This window comes from Cuculus canorus, chromosome 4 (genome assembly GCF_017976375.1).
Source record: "Cuculus canorus isolate bCucCan1 chromosome 4, bCucCan1.pri, whole genome shotgun sequence".
Taxonomy (NCBI): domain Eukaryota; kingdom Metazoa; phylum Chordata; class Aves; order Cuculiformes; family Cuculidae; genus Cuculus; species Cuculus canorus.
In genome coordinates, this window is record NC_071404.1 from 55,500,318 (window position 1) to 55,524,738 (window position 24,421).

General features: G+C 40.6%; 1 protein-coding gene across 1 annotated transcript; it reads left to right on the forward strand.

The window, feature by feature from the left end:
* Positions 1–1,545: 1,545 nt before the first annotated feature.
* HADH (hydroxyacyl-CoA dehydrogenase) lies at positions 1,546–24,068 on the forward strand. The gene is made up of 8 exons (XM_009565010.2): positions 1,546–1,728; positions 6,281–6,409; positions 7,911–8,068; positions 11,205–11,331; positions 15,878–15,967; positions 17,122–17,194; positions 20,277–20,393; positions 21,364–24,068. Exons 1-8 carry the CDS (start codon positions 1,600–1,602, stop codon positions 21,480–21,482), a joined length of 942 nt encoding a protein of 313 aa, XP_009563305.2. The 5' UTR covers positions 1,546–1,599; the 3' UTR covers positions 21,483–24,068.
* Positions 24,069–24,421: the final 353 nt, after the last annotated feature.

The window sequence follows — 24,421 nt, forward strand, 5'->3', positions numbered from 1 at the left end:
GTAACATCTTGTGTGAAGTATAATACATGCTGAGCTGGTATCTCTTCTCCTACAACCCCCTCTGTTTGGAATTCTCTTCCTGTCTCCAAGGCAAGGTCAGGCAGAGGTGGAGCCAGCTCCAACTGATGCCGTGAAAAGCCAGACTCGATAATCAATGCCAATTTGATTATTAAGTAAGGCATCCTTTTATGCGACATCGTGCATGCAAGGGATAGCTCCACCTAATGTGCGTGCAATTTCCAGATCAATTCACAAAGGCAATACACAGTCAAAACATACGTATTCATCACTTTTCCTGGAACAGGGGTGTCTATTATAATCAGTTCCCAGAATTTATTTACATACGTTTTCTCCACTTGGTGCACATCCCCTGCCCTCTGGGGGTCTTGGGCTGGGGGCTTCTGGAGGGAGGCTCACAGTCTTCTTCACAGTGAACTTTTCAACTCTCCTTCTTGCGCATGCTCTTAGACAGCTTGGGCACCTCTTCAAGGTTGCATCTGGTCCTAGCTGGTTCTTCTTTCTCTTATCACTGCACTTGTCCTTGTTATCTGGCTTAATTAGATACAGTCACATTCTTCTCCATTCTTTCTAACTGCAGCCTTGTTAAAATTCCTTATGTAAGAGTAAGTATCCAGATGCAGGCGAGCTAAAAGTTATTATTCCAGCTAATCCTAGATTTTAGTTCTAAAATCACAAAAACTATACATAATATTCCAACATATAATAGGTTAGTAACTTATAAAAAATAATATGGAGCTGTTGAAACAGGTCCAGAGGAGGGCTACAAAGATGATCAGAAGTTTGGATCACCTTCCCTATGAGGAAAGGTTGAGAGAGTTGGGGTTGTTCAGCCTGGAGAAGAGAAGGCTCAGAGATCTTATAGCGACCTTCCAGTCCCTGAAGGGGCTACAGGAAAGCTGAGGAGGGGCTATTCATAAAGGCTTGTGGGGATAGAACCTGGGGGAACGGGTACAAACTGGAGAGGGGCAGATTTAGACTGGACATTAGGAAGAATTTCTTCACAATGAGAGTGGTGAGGCACTGGCACAGGTTGCCCAGGGAAGCTGTGGATGCCCCATCCCTGGAGGTGTTCAAGGCCAGGTTGGATGGGGCCTTGGGCAGCCTGGGCTGGTCGGAGGTGTCCCTGCCCATGGCAGGGGGGTTGGAACCGGATGAGCTTTAAGGTCCCTTCCAACCCTGACTATTCTATGATTCTATGATCTCTTCCTTCACAAATCAGCAGGGGTTTTGACTGTTGTGAAGTTCATAATAATATTAAAATTAGCCCTTGGAAAGTAACAGAATATGCGTAAGATTTCTGGGAAAGTTTATCCATAGGCATGGCAGTGGAAATCTGTTCTGGTAACCAGCTCTTGTCTCGCTGCACATGATGGACGGCGATCACTCCTCGTGCTCCCGCGGCCTGAGAAAGGATGCTCACTGTCTGAAGCTCCAAAAGGAGTCCCGGAGCGCTTTATTCGCCGTCATTTCGCTGCCGCTCCCGCCCCGCCGCCATAGGGAGGCGGAGGCTCCTCCCGCCCCACCCCGGGGCGGTGCGCGCGCCCTCCGCCCCGCCCGGCCCCGTGCGCGCTCTCCGCCATGGCCTTCGCCACGCGCCCCTTCGTCCGCGCCGCCTCTTCCGCGGCCGCCGCGGCCGCCGCCAAGAAGCTGGTGGTCAAGCACGTGACGGTGATCGGCGGCGGTCTCATGGGCGCGGGCATTGCCCAGGTGGGTGAGCGCGGGCGGGGGCGGGGGGGGTGCTGCCCTCGCGCCGCTGGGGGAGGCGGGGCGCGTGCGGGCACCGCGGTCGTTCCCGCCCCGCGCTGAGGGGAACGAGTGGGATTGGGCTGTTCGAGACCTGCTGCTGCGCTGAGCGGTAGTTGACATGGATCTTAGAATGGGCTGAGACCAGTGGGATGAGGTTTAACAAGGCCACAAATTCCGGGTCCTGCACTTGGGGCACAACAACCCTGTGCAGTGCTACAGACTGGGGGAAGAGTGGCTGGAGAGCTGCGCGGAGGATAAGGACCTGGGGGTGTTGGTTGACAGTGACTGAACATGAGCCAACAGTGTGCCCAGGTGGCCAAGAAGGCCAATGGCATCTTGGCTTGTATCAGAAACGGTGTGACCAGCAGCACCAGGGAGGTGATTCTGCCCCTGTACTCAGCACTAGTGAGGCCGCACCTCGAATCCTGTGTTCAGTTTTGGGCCCCTCACTACAAGAAAGACATTGAGGTGCTGGAGCGTGTCCAGAGAAGAGCAACGAAGCTGGAGAACAAGTCTTACAAGGAGCAGCTGAGGGAACTGGGGTTGTTTAGCCTGGAGAAGAGGAGGCTGAGGGAAGACCTTATCACTGCCTATAACTATCTGAAAGGAGGTTGTGAAGGAGGGAGCTGGCCTCTTCTTCCAAGTGAGAGGGGACAGGACAAGGGGGAATGGCCTTAAGCTGTACCAGAGGAGGTTCAGACTGGATATCAGGAAAAAAAAATTCGCAGAAAGAGTCATCAGGTGCTGGCAGAGGCTGCCCAGGGAGGTGGAGTCACCATCCCTGGAGTTATTTAAAAGACTGGTAGATGAGGTGCTCGGGGACATGGTTTAGTACCAGATAGGAATGGTTGGACTCAGTGATCTAAGAGGTCTTTTCCAACCTGGTGATTCTATGATTCTGTCATAGAATAGTTTGGTTTGGAAGGGACCTTAAAGCCCATCCAGTTCTAACCCCCCTGCCATGGGCAGGGACATCCCACTACATCAGGCTGCCCAAGGCCCCATCCAGCCTGGCCTTGAACACCTCCAGGAATGGGGCAGCCACAAGTTCCCTGGACAACCGGTGCCAGTGCCTCACCATTCTCATTGTGAAGAGTTTCCTCCTTCTGTCTGGTCTAAATCTGCCCCTCTCCAGTTTATACCCATTCTCCCTCATCCTACCACTACAAGCCTTTGTAAAAAGTACCTCCCCAGTTGGCAAAAGAATCCTATAAAAATTAGTACCTCCTTCTTCCCACCTCATTCTTGTCATATTTACAGGAAAGAAGAAATATCGCAAACGGTCATACCATCTCCTTGCAATGCAAACAGACACCTGCTCAGTCAGACTCTACTACTCAATGATCTTAAGAATACTAAATGTGCAGGACAAGAGTGCCAGGGAATCACTTAATGCTTTTCTCATCCAGAAGTGCTTTTCATGTGGTAGAATCAGAAATTATAAACTCCTGGCTTTCAGTAGGATTTTTTTCAGCATACATTGGCTTCTTCTGACAGCATGAGACAGGCTGAGAGAGTCGGGGTTGCTCAGTCTGGAGGAGAGAAGGCTCTGAGCAGATCTTACAGCAACCCTTTGAGTATCTGAAGGGGCTACAAGAAAGCTGGGGAGGGCCTATTTACAAAGGCTTGTAATGGTAGGATGAGAGGCAATAGGTATAAACTGGAGAGGGGAAGATTTAGACTAGACATAAGGAAGAATTTCTTCACCATGAAAGTGGTGAGGCACTGGCACGGGTTGCCAAGGGAGGTTGCGGCTGCCCCATCCCTGGAGGTGTCCAAGGCCAGGTTGGATGGGGCCTTGGGCAGCCTGATCTGGTGGGAGGTGTCTCTGCCCATAGCAGGGGGCGTGGAACTGGATGATCTTTAAGGTCCCTTCCAACTCAAATGATTCTATAATTCTATGAGAAAGAAAGAGGAGAGACAATTTCTTAAGTGTTGGAAAATAGGGAAGCTTTATTAACAGGGTGCATAGGAGACTGCACTCAGTGTTACATCATCTCTGCTTTGAGATAAATTTGGATTGATAAATCGGAGACAGATGGTTTGCAAAACAGTCCTTGATCCTTAACAGTGGTAGAACTCTGCAACCTCTCTCACAGCCAAATACCAGACATGTTTCTCTTGAGAAGCTGATCTCTGAAAACGTGCAGTCTAACAGAATATGCAGATCAATTCACTTCCCCTGCAGAATTACAGCATTTGCACAGTGTGCATCTTCCTCAGACGTGAGAACAACTTTCTTCAAAGGTTTTCCAACTATCAGCATTTTCCAACTGTCAGTACATGCTGCCTGGTTCATAAATAGTCCACACATTGTCTATGAACAACCTTAAACTTTCTTCAACAATTCCTTCAGTGGAACCTTCAAGCTCTTGTATCAAGGTACAGAGGAATGTTTTTACCAGCTAAGTTAATAAACAACTAGCTAATTCCTTAGCAAAGAAATAGCCCCTGTATTCCTTCTGCTAGAGATTTGCCAGGAGTGTAAGAAATCTTCAGTTCTGGGAAGGAAACTCATTAATTCATTAAAATAGAGAACTGCCATTCATGAACTCCACCCTGACTGTCAGTTTCCACTTGGGGATGCTTCAGTACTCCAGTTGCCCTTTCTGAAGTTTGTGAACTACTCTGGTATCTTGGGTAGCAGACTCTTCCTGTGAATTAAGTAAATATCCAAATCTTAAATCCCTTACAGGACCCTCAGTCTTCTGTCTATAACTATGTCTATAACTATGAAATTAAAGATGAACTTGAAAGCCAAAGACCTGTGATTAAACACCGGGAAAATAAGTCCTATTTAAATATTAACCACTTCATAATTGTGCAGATGATTGATAGTTAGATGTTCATTTTAGTTGCTGTATTCTACTTCACCAGCTTATAAAATGTCACTTGATCTGCCCCCTTGTTGAGTCAGAAGATTCTTTCTTGGACCAGCATTTTCCAACTCTCATTACATGCTGGTTAGTTTGTAAATAGTCCTCACAATATCTAAGAACAACCTTAAACAAGTTACAGCGTTTACCTTGGTGGTTCTTGCCTCACCACCTGTTGTGAAGATTTATGGATTAACAAGAGAACACAAGATTAGAGAACTGAGAGTGGGCAGCAGTGCTGCCTGCTCCTTTGCAGCAGTGACCCTCAACTCACTGCTAGGCATGTCCAGTGTTTCTGATTCTGCCACGTGAAAAGCAGTTCTGGATGAGATAAGCATCCCAGATTCCCTGGCACTCTTGTGTTGCATATTTAGTATTCCTGAGATCATTGAGTAGTAGAGTCTGACTGAACAGGTGTCTGTTTGCATTGCAAGGAGATGGTGTGACCATTTGCGGTATTTCTTCTTTCCTGTCCATGTAAATATGACAAGAATGAGGTGGGAAAAGGGAGGTGTTAATTTTTCTATTTTTTTTTTTTCCAACTAGTCCGTGATGGTGTAGCCATAAATGAATAATCAGTGAAGCATCTCTTATGAATGCGCTTGGTACTGATTTTTCTTTCTGAAGAGCGGCAGGTTTTCCTTTGCATGGCAATTGATCAGCACCAGATGAGGTGTTAGGAGTGCAAGTCTGAGCTTGGTTTAAATATTTGTAAGGATTCAGATGTTTTGGTGAAACAGCCATAGTGAAAATAAAACATCTAGCTGCAGACTGACACCTCATTAAATCTCTATTTCTGCTGCCCAGAGGTGGTCTGGCATGTCTTAATTTGCTGGATTAGCGGGGCAGCTTGGATGAGAACAGTGCCATGCTTTTTGTCAGGACATATCTCTGGATAACTAACAAGATAAATGTAAATTAATGAAGTAAAAAATAATGAACAGCTAGTTTTTGGTACGCTGTTGCAATATGAGAAAGAGACATTATATGTTTGAAATTAACTGAATACCAGCCAAAAGGACAACCCAGTAGTGCTGTCTGTAGCTGAGCCAGGATTTGTACCAAGCACGTCATAAGGAGAGTTTGCAGGCCATTCAGGTCTGTGCAGAGCTTGTCAGTAGCAAGCATTTCACTTCTCCCATCTTCACCATGGCCTTACAGTTGTTGCACGGACATGTTCATGGCCTACCAGCAGAGTTACATTACACCCTGGGAAGATAGGGCTAATCACCCCTTGTGCCACCAGCTCACCCTGCCAGTTTTCATCTCCACAACCCTTTTACCTAAAAGATCCAAGGATCACAGCTAAGCCATTTGCTCTTTTCAAGATGGCTGTTTGTTCTCTAGCCATAGCCGCAGAATTCAGCTGCATCCAGGTGCAGGTAGTGTTCTTTAGGCAGCTCAGGGGAAAAATAGATTTCCTTTTCCTTTAAGCTGTTTGAGACCTTTATCTCTTCCCTCTGTCCCAACTGCATGCAGGTTTTTATGATTTTTCTACTAAAGTGCATGAGTCTCGATTCAGTGTCCTTTAGCTCTCTTGCCCAATTCCTTGCCTAGTGTATTGTCTGCCCCAACACAGATCAATGTGGTTGTTTATTTTATGGTACTGATGTTGACTTTTTTTTTTTAACTTGCAGGTTGCAGCAGCCAGTGGTCACACTGTGGTGTTAGTAGACCAGTCAGATGAAATCCTTAAAAAGTCTACAAAAGGAATTGAAGAGAGTTTGAAGAGAATGACAAAGAAGAAATTTGCAGATAAGCCTGAGGTTGACATCATCTTCTTTATACCTCCAGAAGAACTTACCAGAGTAGAACTACCATACTAAAGTTCTGATATTGTGTACAGCTCTGTATTATAGAGCATGTTGATATACTGGCTTAAAAAGAAAACTATTTCCAGTATGTTGAAGAACTTGTTCGGGGTAGTGGTTGTTTACTTTTTGTTGTTTTGTTTTTTCCTCTTCAGGAAGATTGAAAGATGTCTTACTTGATTTTCTTTCCTTTGTAGAATTCACCCTTGAAGTAAAGGTTTAAAACAGCTTGGTGATGCTAAATTTAAAATGTAAAATGGTGCCAAATTATTCATCTTAACTTAATAGCAAGCTGTCTTTGAGTACTTACCTAAGAATTTACAAGTTTTGTCCAAAAGTAAGAAAATTGTCCTAATACCTTTCTGAGGACCATTTTTTTTTTTAAGACTTGGGCACAGGATTACTGCAAAGGAGATTATAGTGCAGGTTTAACTACCCTGAATTAACGTGACTTAGATGTATAAGATACTTTGCATTTGCATTACTGAGTTAACACATACAGCAAGTCACTGTGATGCATTTGATGCATTTAAATGTATATCCTACATATCCTAAGGGGTATTTGTTTACTATGCCTCTTTCTCTAAATTCCACCGCAGATTAAATTTTTCTTTTGATACACATTCACATATATAATATATACTGGTATTTATGATTATTGGCATGTAGTGTGCAGCAGACAAAGGAGATGAAAAAGGGCTTGTTTGCATGAGGGGATCCAGGATTAAAATAATAGTAATACAGGGATAACCAGAGCAGTATAATTTCCTGTACGTATTTATAGGAAGTCTTTTAATCCAAAAGAAGATTGTCCACATGATGCTTGTAGTTTATATATGACTGTATTCTAGCATGTAGGTATGTTTTTACTTGTGCTACGTCTCCATTTAACCTTCATTCCAAGTCTTGCACTTTTGTTTCATTTCTGTCCTCACAAACCATGTCAGTGATTGGCTGATATACTAGACAGAAAATAGAATAATTTTTCCCCACTTTTGCACTGAAACTATAATGAGTGTACGCCATTTCATTTCCTGAAGTATTCATGAACCAGCACATATCTGTTCATAGGAGTGAAGCCAGATAATCACTGAATGAAAACAGTGCAAAGGTTTCAGGCTGGAAATGTTCCTCTTTATGGAGGCCAAGTCTAGGTTGTCTCAGAAACTACTGATTGACCAACCAGTTGTTCCTTCAGAAACTTATGCTGAGAGTTGGACTGCAGCAAATAGCCTTTCTAAAAGAGTGAGTTCAAAGATCTGTTTGCTTCAAAGCAAATTTGATTGGCTAGGAAAATTTTGTCAGTGAAAACATCATATCTGTGTATACTTGTACCTTTCTTACTGGTTTGGAAATGTGGCAAGCGGTCTGAATTTTCAAGGGCTCAAAAGCACCTCAGAGCACGTAAAAATAAATAATTGTAAATAGACATTACAACTTCTTGGAAATGTTTCAGGCTGGTGCCGAGTTCATTGAGAAGACTTTAAAGAACCTCACAACAAGCACAGATGCAGTAGCAGTGGTTCACAGCACGGATCTGGTGATAGAAGCCATTGTGGAGAACCAGGAAGTTAAAAATGAACTCTTCAAGAGGCTGGATAAGTTTGCTCCAGAGTATGTGTATTTTTCATGTTACATTTTGAAACTTAGACCTTTGTATCTTCTGTTTTTATTGTTACACTGTTAGTTCTGCATTGTCTTAACCGTCTTCTTTTAAAAGCAATAGTTTTTCTCCCTTAGACTAAACGCCAGGCTGTCATGTGGTATGGTATAGTTGTTCTACTAGTGCATATGCTGCAAACACTTTTGGGTGTATTCAGGCAGGTTTATTAATAGTTTCCTTGCTTTATATGATGTGCATCTAGGTATGTTTAGGCGTAAGGTTTGTCCACCTAAGCATGTTCAAATCCAGATGCGAATACACAGCAGTAGAATAAGCTTGTCTTGGTACACATGGGGTATGGTTAATGGGTGTATTGCCATATTTAAATGGGGAATAGGAAAATATTTGTTTTCAGTGCACTTGGCATGAACAAGTTTTAAGAAGTCTCAGCCTCTTAGGTGTAAGTCACAGTCAGCTCAGCAAAGGCTTAAGTGAACTAATTTTACTTTGTATTGCAAGAGTTTGGAAATAGCTCACTGCTGGTTATTGTGTGTGAGTGTAAATAATTTTCTTAGCATGCACTCAAGTTAGTTACAGTCCTTTGAAAACTGTTGGAAGTGACTGTTGAGGTATATCCAAACCTCAAAATGCTGCAGTCTCAGAAGCCTGATCCTTGTAATGGATGAATTGGGATCACAAGACCTTGACAACTTACAGGTTGAGGTTTTAACCAGTACAGCTAATCTAGGGGTATTGGCTAGGAGGTATTCTAGACTGTCTAAAGAATGAGGCAAGCTGTGGCTTGAATATGATGTTAAGGGAGGAAAGATGTTCTCAGTAGTTGCCTTCAGCCTGGGGAGCTGTCTTGTATGGTCAGCAATCAAAATCACTTGGTAGTAACGAAGACAATAAATAATCACAAACGGCAGTGCACTGAGCACAGGGTAACTTGCTGTCCACCTTAGTCGGACAGACAAAAGTAAGTAGATGCCTTTGGCAATTATCAGGATGCCTTGTCATGATTAGATTGTGCTTTTTTTGTGTAAACACCATTGATTGCCTGAGTCCTTATTTGTATTCAGTAGAGAAAGCTAATGAGCAAATTAGAGTGTACTGAATGTGAAACTGTCTAGAGCCAGTGAGTGAGGAAAAGTGGGCACAGGGACTTAGAGCCAAATTCAATAATGTGTGTGTTTAGAACACCTGAGGCTATTTTTCATAAGACTGAGCTGGTTTTAGTTATAGCAGCCTTGAAGCATCAGATTTTACATTAGAAGGTTAAAGATTATTGGGACTTGTTCAGATATACTCCCTCCTGTGGTAAAAGGCATGAGTTTGCAGGGCTGAGAAAAATGACATCAGACAAGAAGCCTTCCTTTTTAAGAGAAGTGATTGGATATAGATACCTTACGTGTAGCATCAAGGAAAGGGAAGGGAATGGTGAAGAATGTGTGTTGCAGTGTAGAAACTCTAGATGAAAAGAAAGAAAAAGTAGTAAAATAGTAAAACTTACTAGCCAAGTGTTTGTAATATTAGCTATGAAATACAAATGGTAATTGTAATTTTGTGAGGAATATAGAGTTGGAGATCCTGTGAGTAGCGTGGAGAAAGGCAGAAATGTCTAGTGAGTGTTTCTGTGTGTTGCAAGAAAGCAGTAGGCTTTACTCAGCCTGCGCAATGCTGTGGTGGAATGGAAAGCTTTCTGAGTCAGCGCAGGTATCTTACAACCTTTGCAAAGAGTCATTATTTCAAAATTTCTAAAGCTTGTACGTGGACTAACTATTGTGTCGGCTTCATGGGAGTCATGAACAAAGTGATGCTGAGGTAAAATCTCTTACTTTAAGAGAACCCAGATATAAATCTCGCAATGATTACATCTTGCAAATCAGTGCACTTAATTTTTATACAAATATTTGCATTCTTTTTATACAGTGGCAGATTTATAGCTAAGATAAGTGTCTTTTGCGAGGTCAAAACTGTTAAATATTCTTTTAAATGTTAAATATTCTTTTTAGTACCCCACCTCAGAACAACATACGGCCCACTTTATGGTGGGGAAATAACAAAAGAAGTATAAACAAGAATTCTCTTGTAAGAAGTATAAACAAGAATTCTCAGGACTTTTTTGTATCCTTCTCCTTAACGGATTCTCAAAAAATGAGAAAACATAATAAAAAACTTAAATCGGTGCGTTTTTTTTTTTTTAATCCCCAAATGTTTTCTTTTAATGCCACTATAAGATGTCCTATATAATTTTTCTGAAAGTGCTGTTGTGAAGCTTGGTTATATCTTAGTGAAGTGTAAACAAAATACCAATATAGATTAAAATTTGATGAGTCGAGTAGGATAACTTTTTGAAAGATCAGTAGGATACAGCCCACAATGGAAGGGTAGGGTTTAATCGCTAATATAGTTTCTGATTTTTGTTGTTTGAAGAAAAAGACATTTCTGTACGTTTTTGGTGTGCTGTCGGTATAGCAGAGCTGCTGAAGGTCTGAGATACTTCTAAAAAAAATAATATTTTTGAGTTTAGAATCAGTAAATCTGGTTTATGTCTCGAAAAGGACTTCATTTGTGTCTTAAAATTCTTGTGATTTTGTGTATCCCTTGCAGTGTCCTAAACATGGCAGTTTTTCTCTTTTCTCTGTTTTTTTTCTTTTTCCATCAGCTCTTTGCTCTGTTGGTATGTTTTGCTCATCACATTTACCGTTGGTCATTATTTAAAAAAAAAAAAATCCAAATATTTCTTAAGGCTCCAAAGTACATTTATGATATGGTAAATGATTGGATATCCATATATATGTAAATGATTAAAATAAAAAGTATCATTTAGTTTCCAGGATTGCTGAAGGAATAACCTGGAATAGATTTGGGGAGTTAATAAAAATTTTTTACTTAGTTTTTTTTTCCATCACCTAAATTCAACAGACTAACTCGAGAGTGAGAATCGCACACAGCCCTTCCAGTGGTTATTTCGTCATTGCTGTAGTTACACCTCAGCAAAAGGCCCACGATAATCTGCATGGATATTTCTGAGAATTCTGTGGATGGTTAGCCAATGGATGTCCACTTCTTTTTAGTGCACTAGTTGCCTACTGTCAGAAAAACAGCTGTCATTTATGCAGTCAATATGTTTCTTTATTCTAGGCATACGATATTTGCGAGCAACACCTCATCCTTGCAAATCACGGAGTTGGCTAACTCAACCACCAGACAGGACCGATTTGGTGGTCTCCATTTCTTCAACCCTGTGCCTATGATGAAGCTTGTGGAAGTAAGTGTCTGTGACGTAGACTCATAGGATGTTTTTGGTTGGAAGGGACCTCAAAGATTGCCTAGTTTCAACCCCTCTGCCATGGGCAGGGGCAGCTTCCACTAGACCAGGTTGCTCAAAGCCTTATCCAACCTGGCGTTGAACACCTCCAGGGATGGGACATACACAACTTCTCTGGGCAACCTGTCCCAATGCCTCACCATCTTCATGGTAAAGCCATTACATCTTACCACTACATGCCCTTGTAAAAAGTACCCCTGCATCTTTCTTGTAGGTCCCCTTTAGGTACTGGGAGGCAGCTACAAGGTCTCCTTGAAGCATTCTCTTCTTCAGACTGAACAACTCCAACTCTCTCAGTTGTCTTCACAAGAGAGGTGCTCCAGCCCTCTGAGCATCCTTGTGGCCCTTTGGACGTGCTCCAAGAGGTCTGTGTCTTCCCTGTACTGAGGGTCTCAGAACTGAACGTCGTACCCCAGGTGGGGCCTCACAAGAGCAGAGTAGAGGGAGAGTATCACTTCCCTTGACCTGCTGGCCATGCTTCTTTTGATGCTGACCAGGATACTATTGGGCTCCTGGGATGTGAGTGCACATTGCAGGCTCATGTCCAGCTTTTCATCCACCAATACCCCTAAGTCCTTGGCAGGGCTGCTCTCAATTCCTTCCTCTCCCAGCCTGTATTTATACCTGGGGTTGCCCTGACCCAGGTGCAGGACCTGGCATGTGGTCTTGCTCAAATTCATGAGGTTCACATGGGCCCACCTCTCAAGCCTTTCAAGGTCCCTCTGGATGGTATCCCTTTTCTCCAGTGTGCTGACCACCCCATGCAGCTTGATGGTGTCAGCAAACTTGCTGAGGGTGCCCTAAATCACACTGTCCATGTCTGCATGGATGTTAAAAAGCAGCGGTCCCAATACTAACCCCTGAGGAGCACTACTCATCGCTGGTCTCCACTTGGACATCAAGGTTTTGACCACAACTCCTTGAGTGTGGTCATCCAGCCAATTCCTTATCCACCCAGTGGTCCATCCGTCAAATCCATATCTCTTACTTACGGACAAGAATGTAGTACGGGACAGTGTTGAATGCTTTGCACAAGTCGAGGTAGAGTATGTCAGTTATTCTTTCACCAGTGCTATAACCGTGTTGTAGAAGTCCACCAAATATGTCAGGCACCATTTGCCCTTAGTGAAGCCCTGCTGACTGTCACTAGTCACCTCCTTATTTTCCATGTGCCTTACCAGATTTTCCAGGAGGATCTCTGTGATCTTACTGGGCACAGATGTGAGAATGACCAGCCTGTAGTTCCCCAGGTCTTCCTTTTTTTTCTTTTTAAAATCGAGGATTATGTTTCCCCTTTTCAAGTCAGTGGGAACTTCACCAGACTGCCATGATTTCTTAAACAGGATGGATAGTGGCTTAGTGATTTCATCCACCAGTTCCCTCAGGACTCGCAGATGCATCTCATCAGGTCCTATGGACTTGTGCACTTTTCCTTAGGTGGTGTCGCACCTGACCTACAGTGGACAGTTCTTTTATCTCCCAGTCCCTGCCTTTGCCTTCTGTGACTTGGGCTGTGTGGCTTGAGCCCTTGCTGGTGAAGACTGGGGCAAAAACTTCATTGAGTACCTGAGCTTTCTCTATATCCCAGGTAATCAGGTCTCACATTTCCTTTTGGATAGGGCCCATATTTTTCCTGGTTTTCCTTTTTTCACCAACATGCCTATAAGAAGCTTTTCCTTTTGCCCTTGATGTCCCTGGCCAGATTTAGTTCTATCAGGGCTTTAGCTTTCCTTGCTGCTAAGACAATTTCTCTATATTCCTTCCAGGCTACCTGCCCTTACTTCCACCCTCTGTAGGCTTCCTTTTCGTGTTTGGGTTGGCCCAGGAACTCCTTGTTCATCCATGTGTCATGATAACCACTGTAGCACAGCAGTGTGGTTTTCGTCACTGAGAATGCGGTTGAATAAAAGAGTAGATCTCAGTTTGCAGCTCTGCTAGTATCGAATAAGCTACCTTTAGTGTAAGAGGGTGGTGCAGCCTCTGTTGAGGGGCAGATTGAACAGACAGAGATAAGGACACTCAGAAGTTCTCCACTGAACTGCCAGAAGAGGTGCCGTTTATAGTGACCGTTTCAGGCATACAGGCAAATTGGTAAATAAGGACTAGTGAGAGCTTAAACCAAATCATCCCATGACTGACAGAGGAATTTGATTGTTACCAGCATACAAATCAGTAGAATATGACATGAGATGAAATTGTACCACTTTGTGGGTTTTGAAACAAAGCCAGTCATGTTTGTTTTAATCTTCCAGATTACTTGTTTGCAAGTATTACAGTATTTTCCAGTCTTTAAGGAAGTGTAAAAAGGTTTTACAAAACTCTTCAGATGTCTTTTCTAAATGTACGTACTTTGGCTACATCATGTAATTTCTAATAGTACTGCACTGTAGAGAAGAATAAGAAATAATCCAATACAAGAGTTTGTCTGAGCCTTGAAAGTTAAGGTCACATTGCAGAAAAAATGACAAGTCTCTTTCTCCTCTTTTTTCTCACCTTCCTCTGTTATAGCTGGCCTTGATTGGCTAGAGCTGATAAACTTGAGTAAGTGAAAATGAACTTTGCATTTTGGCCGCTCTGCCCCAGTGTTATGTACTTTGTGCCCTTAAATGGTGTAAATCTATTTCCTCTGTCCCATGAGTGATTGGTTCAAGTATTGCTTTGGTGACAAGCACTTCATGTCCATTATATCTGCCTTTCGAACTCCTGAGATTCACATTATTACACTCTTTTCTTGTTTCCTGTTCTTGTTAAAATACTGCTGTTGATTGCTCGGTGTCTTTGAATATATCATTCTCTTCCTTCCGCTTTTGAAATATTTGAAACATTTGGCTGGAATCAACACATTTGATTCAGAGTGTGATTGTTTAATGAGGGCCTGGATGCTTGCAGATTCGCTAACTTCTGTACCCATGTGCATGGATTTTTTTTTTTAGTTTAATAGAGCCATAGAATAGTTTGGGTTGGAAGGGACCTTAAAGATCATCCAGTTCCAACTGCTCTGCCACGGGCCGGGATACCTCCCACTAGACCAGGCTGCCCAAGGCCCCATCTAACCTGGCCTTGAACACCTCCAGGGATGGGGCATCCACAGCTTCCCTGGGCAACCTGTGCCAGTGCCTCACCACTCTCATCGTGAAGAAATTCCTCCTCTGTCTAGTCTAAATCTGCCCCTCTCCAGTTAATACCCATTGCCTCTTGTCCTACTACTACAAGCCTTTGTGAACAGTCCCTCCTCAGCTTTCTTGTAGGCCCCTTTTAGGTATTGAAAGGTTGGTACGAGGTCTCCTCTCAGAGCCTTCTCTTCTCCAGGCTGAAGAACCCCAACTCTCTCAGCCTGTCCTTGGCTGATTACAGATATCTTTAGCATGATTACTTAGGTTAACAGGGGCATTATTGATTTCTGTGCTAAGAACTACTTAGTACTACTTGTTGGTAGTAATTTATTTAGATTTATGAGATGTTCTATGCCTTGTCTTAAGCCTAAAACAAATTACAATCTTTAGAAATGTGAACTAAGCCTGTGAGGTTTGAAAAATGCACAGTATATCTATTATTGTTTGTAAAAAAACAAAACAGGGATCCCTGTCTGACTGCAATGATCAGGCTTTATGACTTGTGGATTTTTTCAACTGAGTTATGAATGTCCTAGCCCAGAGTCACTCCAGTTGATAAGTGATATTTGAAGAATTCCTAACTGTTTTTTTTTCATGTTGGCCTTACGTCAATCAATAGGAAGGGGGAAAATCTCTGTTTGACTTGATTGTATGAACAAGGAGGTCAGCCTTAACTGCTTATGTAGAGCATTTTTCAGTTGCTGCACTTGGAGGTCTGTTTCAACACAGCTGTCACAAGCAGCTCAGCTTTGGAAAGTTCATTTTTTTTCCTTTTTTTTTTGCATGTGGGACAAGTCTCTAATAAATGACTTCATGAATCCCAACTGCAGTGAAGTACAGGAAATACATGTGACAAAAACTTAGTTCTGAAGAAAATCAGCATGAAAATGGGCTGCTCTAAAGCTAAGAGGACGTAAAAAATTTGCAAGATAGATTTTAATTTTCTTTAGAAATAAATGTCTGTACTGGGTCTACATTGGGCACAAGGTAGATGTTACCATCGTTTATATCAGGAACTATGTCTTCTAGAGTGATGCCCTTGTGTTTCCTGAGGCAGCAGAGACTATGTAGCTTTTAAAGTTGTTTTGTTATACTGTAATCTCTAAATGTGATTCCAAAAGATGGCCTGTTTTACGATCCATACTGGCTGAGTGGGAAAGTGTCCTAAAGAAACACAGTTTCAAAATGTGCAAAATACTGTATCCATCTTTACAATGGATTTCTGTCTTTTACATATTTATCCACTGAAATTACTTTTTGCAAAGCAAAAGTTTTGTGATTGGATTGCCGTTTAATCATTGCTGTACTGGGAAATGAGAGAGATTATATTCATAAATATGCTTATACACACTCCCTATTTTCCCCCTGCCCAGGTCATCAAGACTCCAATGACCAGCCAAAAGACTTTTGAATTGCTTATGGATTTCAGTAAAGCAGTAGGAAAGAGTCCTGTCAGTTGTAAGGTGAGTACGTTTTGATGGTGTAGGATTCAGAAGCTCTGTTCTTGAAAGCCATTTGATTTTAAGCTGGTAGGTTCTAGGAGATGTGAGCACTTCAAGAATTTCCAGGCTGCTTTTTGTCCACGTTCGCTTCCCTGTTAAAAGAATTTGACAAAGAAAATGCTCACGTTTGCCACAAATTCCTCAAAATAGAGTGACTCTAGACATCTTGTCTAGAGCAGCATAGCTCACAAGTGTAGGAGTTTACAGGTTTGCTGCAATCCAGTAATTCAATGTCTGAGTGCTGGACTGATTCTGGCTTACTGATGAATTGCTCTGTGGCTTTAGTTGACATTTTTTTCTGTTTCTGTCACAGTTTTGCAGTACGTACTGTGCAGAAGATGCAATGAATTATTGTTAGAAATTAGCTGGGTTGAGGGTAATGCTGAACCTTCAAGTCTGAACCTTTTTTTTTATCAGTTCCTCTTTGTAGAAGGAAAGTTGCTTGGACTTCTCTGGATTAAATATTGAAATAAAATGGAATGAACAATAGACATCTGGAACAGTAGCAGTATACTATATTTGCAAAACTCTTCCTCTTTTCTTTGTATTTTTTATTTTTATTACAGCTTCAGTAAAAGAAGTTCTATATCAGTTTGTTATCTTCTGACAGCATTTATCTTGTCTTTTCATTGATAGCATTGGTGCTTGCTATTGAAGTGATGCTAACTTTCATAAGGATGGCTTACCAGTGAGCAGTGGGGGAGAAGTACACTAATTAGCTAGGGGTGTTTCTAGTAGTGACCATACTAAAAAAACTGTTAGGGAAGAACTCCTTTTCTCGTATCCTTTGGGAAACTGTATCAGCAGAATTTTGATAAAGAAAAGGTGTTTGCCAACTGGCAACTTTAAATTGTTTTAATATTAATTAAGTTGGGCTTATAGTAGTGTTCTTGCTTTCAGTTATGATGAAGGTTTATGTGCCTTTCCTTGTTCATGAAATTCATCCTTTATGTTTTAATACTGAGCAGATAAATCGGATGAAATATACAGTATAGAAAGTACCAGAAGTTGATGATTAAATATGTCTTCATCCACTTGTTTAATCTGTCATGTAGTGTTTGATTGTGGTACTGGTAAAGAATGTTTTATTTAGAATCCCTTTTTTCTTTTCATAGGACACTCCAGGGTTTATTGTAAACCGTCTCTTGGTGCCATATATGATGGAAGCTGTTCGACTTTTTGAGAGAGGTACTTGCTGCGATTATTGACTTTAGGGAATGTTGACATAAAATACTACTAAATGTTATATTCCTTCAGAATAGCCTTGGTATTCTCTTAAAACTTTTAGACTTTTAAAGGCTGGAAGTGAATAGTGAACATCAGATAATAAAACAGTATGTGCAGTTGGAAAGAACTTTTCTTCTCTTTAAAATGTCAATGTATGCAGAGTTGGAAGTTATTTGTGTGGGAAATTTCTGGTGGAGGAAAACATTTCTGTTGTGGAGATGACAAGGTGAGTGTAGTGCCGTTGTAAAATTATCCTCTGCGAACTATTCAGAAACTCTGTCTCTCCATCCCAGGAGATGCTAGCAAGTAGTTGAAAATCCCATAGTGGGGCCATTAGCAAAGTTCTCCCGAGTTCATTTATATTGGGCTTGTGAAATAAAATACCAATTTTCAGGTGAGGTAAGTAGTATAATACTCAGTGTCACACTGCAGTACTGGCATACAAGTGATTTGGGCTCAGCTATTTCCCCATAAAACCTCCTGTTCCTCTTCTATGTCCTTTTATTTTTAGAAATAGGTTCTTTAGGAACTGCCATCTCACTGTTGATCTTTTCCGCCTTAATACTGAGGGTAGGTAGAAATAATCATGAATCCCCAAAGAACCTCTGAATTTTTTAAAGCATTGTTAATTGTTTTGAAAAAGAGACAAGCCAATAATGTAATGGATAATGAGAAATTATGGACTAAATTGTGGAATATAATTGCTTCTATTTATTTCAAGTGCTCTGCTCATAGCTCCGTGCTACTAAGAATGCCATTTGAAACATTTTGTTTTTGAAATCACTGCTTTTTTACAGATGAAAGCACTCCATTATAAGGATTCCACCAAATATGCTTTAAATATTAAAAATCTCTTTTATAACACATGGAAGGGCTGGTTTGATCTCCAGAAAAAAAATATAAACCAACACTACTTGTTTATCCGTCAACAGATGTACCTAATTACATCTCAAAGAGAGAAAAGAGCAAATTTAATGACTTGAAAGACAAAGACATGGATGCGAGGGGGCATTATTCTTTCGGCAAAAGTCACAATTTTAAATCAACTTATGGGTGTTCCAGTGTGTGTAAAAGAGGTGCCTTTGTTAAGTGACATATATCATTTTGCATATTTCAGGAGACAATAGAACTTTTAATTAGATGTAGAAGTAAACATGTCACTGAGATTGTATGCTAAAATTGACTTTTTTCTGCCTAAGCAATACAATATTTTGATTTCATCTTTATTCTGTTTGTATTTTGTTCAACAGTATGGTATTTCCAAACTTGTTAAAGTTTATTTATGAATTTTTAACTCTAATGAAGTCTGTTTAAAAAGCTGTGTAATGTTTTGAAAAGCCCGATGACTGTCTTTTAAATGAAATTTTCCACTGAATCAGGTTAAATTTTTATTGTACCCTTTGCATTAATTCTCAGAGTAGACACTTTAGCCAGATTCTCCTCCACATTAGTATGAAATTGGGTCTCTTTATACAAAATCTTCTCAGGTTAAGCGTGCACTTTTGCATAGGCGAAATACCTTTAGTATATTAACAGTGATTTTAACAGAGAACATATTATAAGTATTAATATATAGTGGTCTGTACTGCCATATTCTTAGTGGAAAACAAAAAAAGCAGTCAGTCAGGTTTCTGTGGAAGTCTGCTGTATACTAGGAAATGAAAAGTAGGTGTACAGCCCTTAATTGCCCTTTAACTATTTTCAGTTGTATTGTAGTGCAACTATATATGCTGTCAGGTGGCCAAGTCCCAGGTTTGACCAACAAAGTGGGACAAATCTGTTAATAAAAGAGTATGTACATCTGCATAAACTTCAGATGAGTTTAGGATTTATGTGTGTTTGAATTTGAGGAACTGAAATTCTGTTAGAATTAAATAAGGGCAGTTTTCCCAGTTTCTCAGAAATAAAACATGATTTAAAAAAAATAAACTGTCAGTTTTAAAGAGTAAAAAGAAATATATAAAAATTATTACTTCATACAGAACTTCTACATAATTTGTTGCCGTTAGAACAGTTCTCATTTGAAAAGTTCTTTCTAAGATTCTGTGATTGTAGATGTATAAATTGCATAGGCTATGTCTGCCATACTTTTGGACACTGTGAATGCCCAAACACATTGAGCATGGATGTTCTTAAACAAGTACCTCTGGGATTTGTTTAACTTTGCCTTGTCATAGGATCTGCAAAGAAGTGCACTGCCTTTATCAAAATATGTATTAAAAATAAGCAGTAGAGATGTATCTGCTTTTGTGACAGTCTAAAGTATGCATTCACAGCAAATGAATCAGATGAACATTCATTGACAATGTGGCAGTGCAGGATTTGTATTGTTTTAGGCACAGACTGTAGTAAAAGTAACAAATTTTTGATGGTTTTGATTTTTAAATAGTTTTGGAATTTTTTTAAATAATCTTGGAATTTTGAATTTTAACTGCACCTGCAGAGTTTCTTAAGGTAACTCTTATCTGCCATCACCGATGCTGATGCATATCCTCTGGTGGAAGTTCCTGTAGCTCAGCATATTATTCAGCTGCTACTTCTCCTCCACCATGCCTACCTTGTCCATCAGCTGGATATCACTTGCCTTCTGGCTGTCACAGAGTAAGGGTAGCTCTGTCCTGTGCATCATTCAAAAGCGTCTGCTGATCTCAGGAAGCCGACATTGAGATCTTTCCTTGCTACGACTATTCAGCTGCCTCTAAAAGCTCTTGATTCTTCATAGTGACCAATTCTTCCTCTAGTCTTACAGTTGAGCAAAGTAGCTGTAGCCCCTTCAATAGTGTAGTAGATTGATATTGAAATGCAAGAGGACACTAGAAAAATGCAAAGCAGGCCTGCAGGGCTTTTCTGTTGTTTTTGTGAGAGATTCAGCTTTATATTCCAGTATGTGTATGCTGACTCCAGTTTTTGTGGTTCTGAAATGTGTAGAGATTTCTGTGAAGAGCTGCACCAGGGTGAAATAACACTCTATCAATTATTTATAAGTGGTGCCAAGTAGATGTGGAATCTTCTCTGTTCATCAGACTGTCAATCTTTTCTCTAGGAGATGCATCAAAGGAAGATATTGATGTTGCTATGAAGCTTGGGGCTGGTTATCCCATGGGTCCATTTGAACTGCTGGACTATGTTGGGTTGGATACCAGTAAATACATTATAGATGGTACTGCATGCTTATTTTCTTCTGTTTTCCCCCTTTTTAGCTAAATTGTAGATGAGCCTTCTAATGAGAATCTGATTCTTCATTAGTTTAAACTTAGCCTTTTAACTGCTGAGAAGAAAGGAATAAGAATTTGTCTCAGAATGCTGTGTGAGTACAGCATTTGTACTGTATGTCTGTGCTCTATGCATACAACAGAACAGTGGTGGTTTTGCTGACTTAGTCAAGTTCCAGAGGAAAATAATAATAACATCAATGGAACTTAATATAACTAGAAACAGTCCGTGGGAAGAGACACATGTACAGGAGGTAAGAAATTCTGATGGAAAGCAATAAAGTTTGAGACTCCCTATCCTATTTCTGCCAGCCATGTTTTCATTCTTAATTAATTGGAAAACCAGTAAATACCTTAAAAGATGCAAGTACACAGTCTCCCTTTCACTTCAGTTGATAAGTGAATGAATGTTAGTACAATAATAGAAAGAAAAGCATAATTATTCTCTGAGGCAAAATGTCACCTTCCAAATGGCATCTTCGATGAAACCACTCTTGCTTTTAGCGGGTACTGTGGAGTAGTGTTACATTGTTCTAACTGGCCATGTCTTTAAGAGGTATAAATTCCACTTAAAACTTCTTTCCACGTGAATTTCTTTTCAGCATAGCCTTTGTTTTATTTCCTTGTACCTAACTATATTTTAAAAGTTCTGAAATTTTTTTAAGTATTCAAAATCCACAGTCGTGGAGATTATGAAGGTGTTCAGAGTAGACCACACCTAAAGATTAATTGCTAGATTTGCTCACAATCATCAACACTGATCTGTGCTCTGTGAAGCTGTATTGAAGAGTCTTGGAGAGTCTAGAATAAATTCCAAACCTTCAGTTTTCTGACTTTTCTAAAGAGGTGCATATATCTCTTAACTTTGCATATAAAGAGAACTGATACTAATTAATCCATTTGTTTTCTTCCCCTCAGGATGGCATAAATTAGACCCCAACAATCCTCTTTTTGCACCCAGCCCACTCCTGAATAAACTGGTAGAAGAGAAGAAGCTGGGTAAAAAGACTGGAGAAGGATTTTACAAATACAAATGACCTCCAGACCTCAAGAGGTGTTAAAACGATGTTTGTATGCTACTCAGCTTTGCCATATTACAGGTGAATTCTGTTCAGACCTTCCCAAGGATGGCACAGCTGCATTTAGAACATAACTCACCTCTGAACTGAGTGCACTAGGTAGCTATTTCTCTGCTGAAAGCTTGATTTGGTAGATTATTTTTTTTCTGGTAATTCTGAAAAGCTTTATATGTACAGTGCCTTCTTGCAGTTGTTGATTTTTCAGGTGCGGAACAGAATGATAAGTATGGGAAACATTGTTATTGGGAAAGTCCTAAAAATAACTGCACTTTCTTAAAAATAAAATTTTTAAGAATCCTTTATCGAATGTCATGGCTTGGAGTTGATGTACTTGGTTGTAGTCCACTGGGTGGCAGTCTGTTTTCACTCTCGCAGACATAAGGATGGAAAGACAGTAAGTTGTTTTAGGATTTTTCTTAAATGCAGTGCTAATCCGTAGGTGTAAATTACAGTGCCTTGAACAGTAACTTTTTGAATGTCATGTTGTTCAAGAAAAAAATACAAATCCTGCAATGGCAGGCTGTCACCTGGACAGAAAGTTCCCAATACAGCATTTAAAAGCAGAATTGGTGATTTTCTGACATTTTCAATTACCAGTTGAGGGCCTTATTTCACTAGGTGCTGCATAAATAATAATAAAGAAGTAATTTCTTTTCTGAAGGGCCTAATACATAGTTTATTTTTTTTATTAGGTAAGCTAGGAGACTGATCAAAGCTTCTGTATGCTTTCTAGAGTCCTGTAAATTTGCTTTATTTACTGCCTACTCGTTTTAAGTGTGATTTTGCACACTACACTACTGCTGTAGTTGAGTGCTGTTGCAAATGAGTTTTTTAGATAAAAGTCATATTTAGATGAAAGTGTGATTTAACAGAGTTCAATGACAAGGTCATGCTGTTACATGGAGGAAACGTACAAAGAAAAATGGGAATATAGTCCATGTGGAGTGATTTACACATGGACTGGGGATGCATCAAGTCATGATGTTCAGAATGGACCCTCTTGCTTTCTAAACTCCTTCTCCCAGGAATCTAGGTGCAGCTGAATCCAATCCTAGTCCCAGACTTGGTTGACGGTGTATGGCTAAGATGTATAGAGGGTAATAGTTCTATGTGTTTAGAGCTAAAAGGATTGTATGTGCACACCTGATCCTCTGTATCTCTTAACTAGGATTTCAAAGTTTAATTGTGCTGCTCCACTTACCTTGCTGACTCTGCCAGGTGTCATTCCTTCTGAAGTCCGAAACTGAGGTTTCATGAAACAGACTCAGGCATAGGATTTCATAAAATAAATAACTTAATAGAGCAGTACAGCAGCATGTTCAGCTCCAGAGAGAGTGACGACACGAATTAAGAAATCCCTGGGCAATTATACCCTTACAGACTTATTTAACTGCCCCTCATATGATGGTTTGATCCAGTATTAATATTCGGATCTGAGGTTTTCTGGTTCCTTATTGGATTCCTTCGCTGTCTTTAAGACAGATTGTTATCTTGTCTTAGTTGCAGCTGTTGTTGATGGTCTCTAGCTTCGAAGCATGTATATCTTGTGGGTTTTGTTGACTCTCAGTTTCATCTGAGTAGGTTGTATGCCGTGGGAAGGTTTTAAGTGGAAAATCAGAGCTTGTGGCCTAGTGCTTCAGTAAGTCGTAGAATCAGAATTATAGAATCACCAGGTCTGGCTACTCGTGCTAAGAAAGTTTAAGCAAAGCTAGGCCAACAGCATTCTAAATCACACAATATTGTAACTCTAAATGATTTATGCTATTTTAAATACTACTTATTTAAGCTAAACAACTAATCCCTGCTAGAGAGGAGGATTGCTTAGTGCGCAGTCCAATTGCTGTCCAGGGAGAATTCAAATGGGGCTCACCACCAATCTGTTGCTTGTAGAAGATCTCAGTGCTTTGAGAAGGACCCTTGAGAGGCATCCCAGCACATGAGATCATTGCCACACAGCCACACTGCCTACCAGAGGGGTCTCAAAGAAGGCTCACTTTGGCAGTTATATTTATGACAAAACTATTTATGATCATATTGATGATAAAAGTGGCTGGCTCATAGTCAAATTGCATAATATAGGAGAGATATGCACAAGGCTCCTTATACTCACAGTTTATCCACATTCACTGTGTCACTGTGCTCCTTGTGGGTTTCCTGGAGGAGTTCTTGGCCCTATTGTGGACAGGCCTTTATCTCCTCTGGAACGTGACCCAAACTGCTGCTGGTTTGGCTAAGGCGGGCCAGGAATCAAGTGCATCCCTCACAGCTACTTCAGGGAATTGAAATTAGAGTCTGTGCTGTGTAAACAAATAGGTGTGTCTAGCTCTGTGAGGCACCTTCTGTTTTGCAAATTTATTTCCTTGGGGCTTAGCAGAGACTGGATTTGTTCATGGCTGGAGTGCTGCAAATCCTGCCTTTTGTCAAAATATTGCAGAGCAAGTTGGCATGAGGGTTAGAGTTCAGTTCAACCGAGCAGTAGCCTTCTCTTACTTTATGTATTTTGGATCTGCAAACTGAGTGCTTATATGTATTTTTTCATTAAAGAAATCATGAATAATAATTTGACTCTAAGTTGCCTTTTCTTTTCTCCCCCAACATCTAGTTGCCATTGCATATTAAGAAACTGAGTCTGACATATGTTAATTTCCTTGCCCACGATCACACAAGAAGTTTCTTAGTAGAGAATAAGAATTTTTGGGTTTACTGGATCCTAGTTCCTAATTGCAGATCTTCTGATTTTGAGTCGCTAGTCTTGAAAGAATTGGATTAAAGGAAAGAAATGGTACTGTAGATAGTCTCTTTCTTTTACTAATATATTGTTAAATTGAATTGGTTTTCCTAAAATGCAGTCCACTTCTTGCATCTGAAATCTGTTTCACTTGAAGGTTCTTAGTGCC